Source organism: Anser cygnoides, chromosome 21 (assembly GCF_040182565.1).
Source record: "Anser cygnoides isolate HZ-2024a breed goose chromosome 21, Taihu_goose_T2T_genome, whole genome shotgun sequence".
NCBI lineage: Eukaryota > Metazoa > Chordata > Aves > Anseriformes > Anatidae > Anser > Anser cygnoides.
This window is the reverse complement of record NC_089893.1, coordinates 4,231,971-4,241,662: the sequence shown is the minus strand read 5'-3', so window position 1 is coordinate 4,241,662 and position 9,692 is coordinate 4,231,971. Positions and strand designations below refer to the sequence as shown.

Below are 9,692 nucleotides of genomic sequence, written 5' to 3'. Positions count from 1 at the left end.
TTTGACCGCGGTTGCCACGGCGACGCCGCGCCCGGGCTGACGCGGGCCGTGACGAGAGGGGCAGGGCCGGGCCGGGGGGGGGCAGGGCCAGGAGGGGCGGGGCGGGGCCGCGGGGCCGCAGCCGGAGCCGGGCCGGAGCCGCCGCCGCCGCCCCCAGCATGGTGATGGCCGAGCCCCGGCGGCCGCCCCCTGCGCTGCTGCCGCTGCCCCGCGGGGCCGGGGCCGGGGCCGGGGCCGTCCGAGTGGGCTTCTACGACATCGAGGGCACGCTGGGCAAGGGCAACTTCGCCGTGGTCAAGCTGGCGAGGCACCGCATCACGCGCAGCGAGGTGAGCGGAGACCCCCAGGTGTTCCCCGCTGTCCCCACGGTGTCTCCCTCGGTCCCTCCCCCCCCGGTGCTCACGGTCCCTCCCGGTCCCCTCACGGTGCCCCCTCCCGGGGACGGGTCCCCGCCGTATCCCCCGCGGCCTGCAGCCCCGCGGCCTGGGGAGGGGGCTCCGGGCGGTCCCCCCCCGCCTCCGGGGCTCGGTTCCCCCCCGGCTCGGTGCCCCCCGGGGGGCTCGGTCCCCCCGGTCCCGTTGTGCGACCCCCGGAGCTCGGGGGGGGACGCGGGGCAGCGGCTGGGGTCGCCCCCCGGCCCCGGTGCTTTGCGGGGAAGGGCTGCCCGCAGTGCCCTGCACCGGGGGGGAAGGGGTTGGTGAGCAAACAAAACCCCCAAATCCAATTTTTTGAGGTCAGTAATCTGAAAACACTCGAAACGATCCGGTTACCGGGCGCTTAGGTGGTAAGCTGGCTCCTTGCAGCAGTAAAAAACGCCCCTAGTTTGGACTTCTAACAAAAACAAACACATTGTTCTCGCCGTGCCGCGCCAGGCGAGCGTCGCATCCCAAATACTCAATTTCTTGTTTCTCCGCTCGCCCAACAAAGCAGCAATCTCCCTTAAATCCTTCCTCGCCATCGCCGGGGAGCTGAGCGAAGACCTCGCGGCGTTGGGGCGCTCCGCTCCGAGTTGGCTGCCACATGCCAAACTTCGAAGTGCTTCGCTTGCAGGCTGTAGGTGGTTGTTTACTCTGCAGCTCCCGTTTCCCTGGCAGACTGCGCAATGGGCATAAAAACTTTAATCTCGAGTCTTAATTGGCATTTTAGAACGTGTATTTGTTGGCCATTAACAGCTCCCCGGTCCAGCGTGACTTCCCCACCTGCACCTTAAGAAACCACTAGATTCCCGTGCATCCCAGTCAGTGCGAGCTTGACTTTTGTCATCCAGCTTTCCTTTATCTGGGGAGCCAAGGCTCTGCTCTGCAGCTTTTTCTGCACCATTTTCACAGCAGATTCCCCTGTGTTAGGGGTCTGCATCCAGGTCTTCCATTTCTCAGTACAGCTACGCTGACTTTCTGCAGCCGGAGGTGTAAGCACGTTGCCTGGAACTTAGCCGAGGTAGTTGCTGGAAGTATTCACACAGTCTTTGAGGAAGAGGAACCCTATCAAGATCACTTCTGGTGATGTCAGGGGAAACTAATTCTAGCCAAGAACTACTTCAAATAAGTGCTTCAAGGTTGGGCCAACTTCACTTAATTTAGTGTTAGCTGACTGCACGCGTAGGAAAGTACAAGTCCTGCTTATGCTCTTTTTGGTGGAAGACTGTTCTTATTCCAGGCTTGTTCTGAACTGTAGTTTATGTTTCTTGGGTTGCGAACTTTTCAGTTCATCTGTGTGCAGAGTAGGACAGCTTCTGTTAAAGTTCCAGTGGAATAATATGCAGCTGCTAGGTTCTGGCACAAACTCACCGTCAGGTCCGTACTGCAGGAAGATCTGCAGCGTGCTGCTCTTGAGACCTGCTCAGAAAGTCCTTAAAAGAAGCTCTTCCACTCTCTGAGATCCTCTTGAATCTTCCTGTTTGAACTGTCCGAATCCCAAACCTGTTGTTTGGCCTTTTTTACTGTAGGTACTTGGAAACCGCGTTTTAGATGGCTTTGACACATGATAATATTTGCTTGCTTTTTTACATTCTGACTAGCCAGCAACTGTCAGATTAAAAGAAAAGATGGCATCTTACTATCTTGAAAGGTCATAATTTAGGGAGTATGTAAAGAATCCATCCTTCTTATGGAAAATATACTTATCAGAATATGGAATTGTAACTTGAACTGAAAAAGGTAAATATAGTCACCATAAATTGTTAGCGAAACATAGATCAAAATAAAAAGAAACCAGGCCTGAAGCAAAAAAAACCATCTCCTACCCTGTCTTGTGTGAATACAAACCCAGAAACTGCACGTTGAACCCTACGTTAATGCAACAATGAAATTGCAAGATTAAATAGTCAAACAGAAAGAAGCGCGAAAGTTGACGAAAGTGGGGGGGATTCAGTACGTGTTCGTAGTGACCCTCCGTAATGACAGACCATGCCGGGTGCCTCGGAGGGGACTGTGTGGCTGAATGTGACCTTTGCTTTGCTGCCTGTTTGTGTTTGTTGCCATTTAAGTTAATGACACGTGTTTTCCTGCCATGCTTATTTATCGCGTTGCCAAGAAATCCTGTGATCTCAGAGTAACTTTTGTTAATGAAACGTACACGAATAAGCATTTTTTTTTTCCTTGGAAGGAGGAGAGACTAAGAAAAGGCAACAAAAGTGATTGGAAACATGAAGTTGAGGAAGGTGTATGTTTGCTTCTAGTGAAATACGATGAGGTGTGAAATATGAATGGTAGCAAGAAGCTTTTGCTTGCTGTTGAGAATGGGTGAAGGCAGCAAAAAAGCAATGCACTTTAAGGATGATGGCAAGTCTTTGCGAATGATCTGCGTGGAAGAATCACGTCCCTCCCACCCCAGAGCTCTGCACCTAACATCCCCTGGGGTTTGTCACCCCCGGGAGAGCGCTGGCCGCTGCTCCTCAAATGCAAATTAAACCCTTCCGACTGATAGTTCCTCACGGGGCACAGTGATGCTTTCAGCTCTCTGTTATGTTACGGGTGATTCATACTTGTCTCTGAGAAGTCCCAGCTCCTGGTAGGAGACGGGAGGCTGGTTTCTGTGCGAGTGCCTGCGCTGAGGAACGCCTAAAAGTGAGTGATAAAGTAGGGGGAGCAGCTCCCTGCGCTGTGCAGCCGGCGGTTTGGCTTAGTGGAGTAATTCAGTGGGAAAATGAAGCTATTGCCAAAAAAGACTCCGGGTGCAGATCTCTTTGCAGCCGTGGGCTCTGTGGATGTGTCGCAAGGGGCACAGGAGGAACGCGCTTTTGCAGGCAGAGCAGAGCAGCCCCGCAGGTACACCGGGCTGCAGCCTCCAGCAGGTAACGCTTCAAGCACCCCTGGTAGCCAAACCCTTCGCTGTTGCAAACTGGAGTTGCACCAGATTGCAGAAGGACGCTTGCTAATTCTAATGCCTCTTATTTACTTCTCTGATGCATTGGGTTAGCAGCTCAGGTCCGAATTTCTCTAACCTGGGTGAACCCTAAAGCTTACACTGACGTGGACAAACTTCCTCTTGTGTGTTAACTTGTCAGGCCACGCTGGGGTGATGTTCTTGGAAAGATTGATTAGAGAATTAAACGGATGATGCAAAACCAATGGAAATTGAAACCTGGAGCAGCTGAAGGATAGAGCAACTTTCTTCTAACAAGCTTTGCTGCTTGACAGTTTCAGTTCCCAGATGCCAGATGAGGCTTGAGCAAACTCCAGTTCTCTAGCTCTCTAGCAAAAGAGGGAAGGAAGCGTGTGCTATTCCTAATATTTTTTTTTTCTAAATCAAAAATAAATAATATTCAAACATATCTTTGCAGCGTTTGCAAGTTTTTAAGCAGCAAAAATGGGCAAGGGGGGAAGAGAAGGGAAGGAACAGGCTAACAGAATTTCTGCTTTTCTCTTTTTCTTTAGTGACCTTGAAGTTGTCTTGGAGTACGTATTCATATGTCATGTTTGCTTGTATTTTTTTGTTTTCTTTTTAGGAGATGTGATAACCTTTTTTTAAAAAAATAAAAATAAACACTAGAATCACAGAATCTGTGTAACTGTCCTTAATGTGGCATGTGCTAAGTCGGTTTGTTCATGTTGAGGTGATGATTGAGCATAGTAGAGAAATGAGAATTCATTGCTGCATGCAGTCAGTCTCTGCACTGCTTTCAGAAGATCAAAGTGATGCCGCAGCATCTCGGTAAGACACCAGCAGTTGTTAGCAAGCTGTATACTCAGGAAGAAAACACACTTTTCATTTAGGAAACTCTTCCCCATCCTGAAGCAGCTTCTCCACCTCTAAGAATTACTTCCCCTTTTCCTGTCATCGTGACACAGCTGAGATTACGGACAAAAACGAGCCGCTGCTGCTGAATGCACTGTTCCTTCCCGTGGCGTTGTGAAGAAGTGGCTGGATTTTAAGTATTTCCAAGTGCTTTTTCTCTAAACCTCCTAGGGACCTGACAAGATGCGTGAGAGCTGAAGATTGAGAATAGGCTGAGATATCTCATCTGCATTTGACTGCAGAAGCAGCGGTGCCAGCTGCTCCTGTGCTTCTTTTCACATAGAAGCCTGCCACTGTGTGCATGTACATAATATGCACATTGAGAGCTGTACTAGGATTGCAAATACCTTTTTTTTTCTTCAAGTAGCCACACGCTTTTACTCTGTGTTCAAAAAAACAACTGCTTAATAGTACCAAATAATTCCACATTATAAGGCAAAATGCGGTTTGCTCTAATGTATTTTTTGTTTTAATTAAAACCCTATTTAAAGTGCAAATACGGCTTACTCTTCATTATTTTGCCTGACTTCCTCTTGCATCTCAAATAACATATTCCTGATTAGTGGAGAACTGTGCTTAGGATTACTTCAGATATTTGAGATTGAACTAAGGTGGATACACAACACATCCATGCCTTCATGTATATCCTAGAGAGAGATGTCCAGTGGAAGTATTTAATCTTTAAAAGTGAAGAAGGAGAAATGAGTTTTGTCTAGGTTTTTTTCTGGGGCAATAGATACTTTTGTAATCTGGGCCAGCAAAGTTAAAAGCTGCTTGGAACTCCTTGCGGATGTTAGGAGCTGGGAGCTGCAGCGCTCCGAGTTGTGCGTGGTATCTGGAGAAAGCTGGCAACAGACGTCGGGAGACCGGCTTGGAAGTGGTAACAGGCTGTATTTGAAATATTTATACTTTCAGTAAAAGGAATACTTAAAATTTAAGAGCAAACTGTGGAAGTGCCAAACTATACTGGAAGAAACGCCAAGAGTCTGTGTACTTGCAAAGCTAGATCGCTTCAATAGGATGAGGTGGTGGGAGTCGAGCTGCGTTGGAAAAAGTGGCAACAGCAAGCTGCGAGCTGCAGAGCCCCCCCTGCCTCCTCTGGGGGGTCAGAGGTATAGGAGAAGGAAGAAAAAATATTTATGTCCATCGAACAACTGGTGGGAGTACGATGGATAGAAAGAAGTTCAGCAAGAGCCCCAGAGGGTGGGCTGCTGTTACTTCCTTCAAATTGTCCAAAAAACTCTTAATTTATTACTTTGCAGTCTCACTGTTTTTGTTTTTGTTTTTTTTTCTCTTCCACGCTAGACCAAGCCTCTTTTATTTGAAGTCCTGTGTAGGTTTGCTTTTACTAGCTTCTCTGCACTGCATGCATTCCTATGTGCAAGAAGAGTAAATAAGAGAAAGTTACTCAAAGTTACTCTTTTTTTTTTTTTCCTTGCTTTTTAAGAGAGTTTCAGAAATGAAAATGCTCAGTGAGACGAAGGAGAAATTAAATGGACCGGAGCAGGGGCAGTCCAGAAGTTAAGTGCTGTGGGTTTTAGGCAAGGTTTCTGCACTGTGCTGTCTGTGTGAAGACTCAGAGAAACAGAATATCCGAGCTGGAAGGGACCACAAGGATCATCGAGTCCAGCTCCTGGAGGTGAAGAAAGAAGCTGCTGTGAATGCCTCAATTTAGCGAGACTGACGCTGTGTAAATCACTAATTAGGGTGCCAGTAAAGTTTAAATACCGAACAAGGCAGCAAGATTTTATTGCATTACAGTAGGCTGATGAAGAAGGCATTTGGACCATCCAGAACACCAGATCTACCCAAGATGGGAGACAGCTTGTTGCTCGACTGAAAGATGCATTACTGGTTTGTGATGGGAATGCGAGATTGCCCCAGATTAATCTTTTAATTGGCTTGTAAATAAGAAAGAGTGGTTTCCATTTCTTTTAATTTTGGAGGTCACCCAAATAACAGGTGTAAAGCAGGGCAGATGTGGAGAAGGAATAAGAAACCGTCTTGTGTCTCTGGTTGGTTCCAGAGAGGCAGCAGAAAATAAATTAGAAGAAGTGGGGGAATGGGACACGTGGTTTGTTTTTTAATAAATATTTCCTAATGTATGTTTAAGAACTTGGTCTGACTTCAGTGGTTTGCTTTGATTTCTTTGATATTTTGCAACTTTCTAGCAAAGGGATTTCTTTGGGCTAATAAATTCTGCCCGGAAAAAAAACAGTCAGTTTATTAGGTGTGATCTTACATTAGGCTAGGGAGATTTAAAGGGGGGGGGGGGTTGTGGTGGGTTTTCTGTAAGCTGTAGGAACGATGGTTTGCATCCTCTGCCGCCACACGGCATGAAGTCAGGCCAAAAAAGGAAGCGGTTTGCTGCTCTGCCTGGGCCAGCGAAGGGACCTGCAGGGAGAGGAGCTGCGGGGGAGCAGGCTCAGCGCGAGCCTGGAGCCGTGGGTTGGGACAGCCCCGTCCGATGCACGCCGCTCTGCTTCCTCTCCTGTCCCATTGCTTTGCAAGGGTGAAGCCAGGCCTTTATGATCCAGCTTTGTGTGCGCACTGAGCATCAGACAGCAAAAAGGTGGTGCAGCTGGAAGGAAGAGGAGTAGGACGGGAGGGTGTCAGGTCAGAACAGAAGCAGGTTATCTGTGTTTACTTGCGTTCTTTAAGAGTGTCGTCTTCTGAGTGAAATGACAAACTTTTAACAGGAGATGCAAAATCTCTTAGGACCTGTTGTGGGCATTACGGTTCCTGTACGCTTCTCAGCGTGCAGCGTTACGGCGTGCGCGAGCAGGCAGGGGAGGTGCTGCAAATACAGGTAGCTAGCAGGAGCACGTTTTGAAAGAAGACAAAGGCATTTCCGAGACACCTTGTGAAGGGAAAGCGTGTTTTGACAAGATCAGGCATCAGGATCCTCTGAGTTGGCGCATGTCATGCGGGGATGGAAGACGAGAGCTGGGGAGGAGGAGGTCAGCAGGCAGCGCTTGAAAAGCACTTTCAGTGCTTTCTTCCCAAGTGTCCACTGCTAAGCTTTGAAAAATAAAGGCCCTGGAACAGTTCAATGTTTAATGGTGAGGGATATGGAACTTTAGGTTTCTTTGTTTTATCTTTAATGCATCATTAAAAAGCATATTGTTTTTGATGAATCTAGTTCACTGAGTGGCAGTGAATTCTGCATTAATCAAACATTGTTTAAAAACAAATCCATTAAAAATATCTGATTTGAAAAAACAGAACCTTGTTCTGCCTCATGTAACTAGGAGTGCATCCTGCATCTTAAAACCAAACGCTCTTCATTGACCACAAGGCTAGATCAGTTTACTTGCTCATAGCAGAATCTTATTTTTCTGGTGTTTCGGGAAGACAAGCAGACCTCTGAAGAGGCTGTCAAGGAAAAGCATACTGAAATGAAGTCAGTAAAGAGTTAAATCTGAATTCAGGTGGGTCCATAATCAGCCTTGCTGGAGATAATGAGGTTCACCTCCTGTGGATTTTGTCTCCTGCATAACAGCTGTCTCCTATAGTTCAATACCTTGTGAAATGCAGTTATAATTGGAAGCATTTGTGTGATTTACATTGTTTGCTCCTGCTTCAGCATTAATAATGTGATATTCAGGGTGAATAAACACCATTTCACATTTAATACTTAGTATTGTAATCATTTGTGTGATTTTTAGCAGCTATATTTTTGCTTCTTGGTTTAAAAAAATGTTTTGTTTCTTACTCTTTCCTGTTTAAAATGTTTGGTCTCCTAAGCAAGTGTCACTCTCTGTAATTCACCTTGCAGATATTGACTAAAAATAGTCAGTAGGACCCTGATCTCTTTTTGTAAACTACCTGAGACCTGTTTGTGAGGTTTGACTGACAGACGTATCCATAGAGGTTTTTCCCTGAACGGATCAATTGCAGTTGTCCCTCTATAATACCATATTAACTGAAATTAAAGCAAGCATATAACAGTTGAAACTACCTGTATCCACTATGTTTTGATTCTTTGTGTTGAGCCAACAGTTTACCTCTTTCAAATACCACTTTTGTATTTGTGGAATTCAAATTGACTACCTTGACCCTAGAAATGGATATCATTAGACTTCCTAAGAAGTTTTTTGTCTTTTAAAACATTTCTGTGTGTCCTCAGTTGTTCCCACCTGCTGCTGATAAATTTTGGGGAGAGTTTTAATCTTACTTTTGCTATTTGGCTGCAGGTGGCAATAAAAATCATTGACAAATCTCAGCTGGATGCTGTGAATCTGGAGAAGATCTATCGAGAAGTGCAGATAATGAAGATGCTCGATCACCCACACATTATAAAGCTCTACCAGGTACGGTTAGCAGCGTCCTTTCCCTTCTCCTCCTCTCTGCTCCTGCTTGAAGAGTTTGCACTGTTGTCTTCTTGTAGATCAGCAGTCTGAGACAAGCTCAGCTTTTCTGGAATTGATTTGCATTGGATGAACGTTTAACGTTTTTGAAAGCACATCAGTTGTGGTCTTGGTCATTCTACTGTAGCAATTAGGCTGCCCTTGTTAGATACCGAAAAGTGTGTGAAATCTGCATGAAATACACAAGAAGTTGCAAATGTGATGTTAGTGAAAGAGATGAGTTTGAAATACCTGGCAATGAAACTTTGATGCATTTAAGTAGAAAAGGTACAATGTAAGCTAGAGCAGGGTGGGAATACTCAACGTGATGTCTACAACAAGCACGAGCTAGAAGGATCTCTGTGGAGGATGTAGTGGTTTTCTTTGGTTGAGCCTTGACTGAGAGAGCAAACTGAGGAGTACTTGCAGCTTTTCTTATCTTTGGATAACATGAGGATGTGTCAATCCAGACTCTGCAAACCTGTTTGTGTTGTAAATGCACGTACCAAGCAAGAGCTACCCAAAGACTTAATCTTGAAGTGTATTTCCTAGAAGACAGATAACTAGTTCTTCAGTAGGTTTGTTTCTGTTGTGCGAACGCTCCCCTTGAAATTGCTGAGGTAACGTGAAGAAACAAATTGAAAAATTGTGATAATTGTATGTGCAAGACAGACTTTAACCTCTTTACCAGGAGAAAACTATGAAAATAAGTACTCTTGTGGCTTAGTTTGCTTTTTGCTCTTCCTACAAGTTGTTTAATGTACAATTTCTCTATCAACAGGTGATGGAGACCAAAAGCATGCTGTACCTTGTGACAGAATTTGCCAAAAATGGAGAAATTTTTGGTAAGCAAGAGAATGTTTCAATTGTTAAGTTCATCCCTTTAACATCTGTAATTTGTCAATCGTATTTATTTTGCCCAAGAATTCTTTTTATTCTAGCATGTAATTTTCCTTTCTCTGTCTAGAAAAACACGTGACAACTGGCACTGCTGCACTTTTTAGAACTAAAAATTTTAGGAAAAAACATTACAGTTTGAGTTTCCAACATAAATTTTTGCTCTAAAGGGACTTAGCTGCTGTACAGTTGGAATTAATACGCTTTTGA

General features: G+C 45.7%; 1 protein-coding gene across 2 annotated transcripts in view; it reads left to right on the top strand.

Moving 5' to 3' along the window:
• Positions 1-94: 94 nt before the first annotated feature.
• SIK2 (salt inducible kinase 2) overlaps positions 95-9,692 on the top strand; it is a 49,821-nt gene continuing 40,223 nt past the window's right edge. For both annotated transcript variants that reach the window (XM_066981083.1, XM_048063401.2), the window contains exons 1-3: positions 95-329; positions 8,433-8,549; positions 9,367-9,430. In XM_066981083.1, the coding sequence (XP_066837184.1) occupies positions 159-329; positions 8,433-8,549; positions 9,367-9,430 (352 nt within the window). In that variant the 5' untranslated portion in view covers positions 95-158. The remainder of the gene's footprint in view (positions 330-8,432; positions 8,550-9,366; positions 9,431-9,692) is intronic.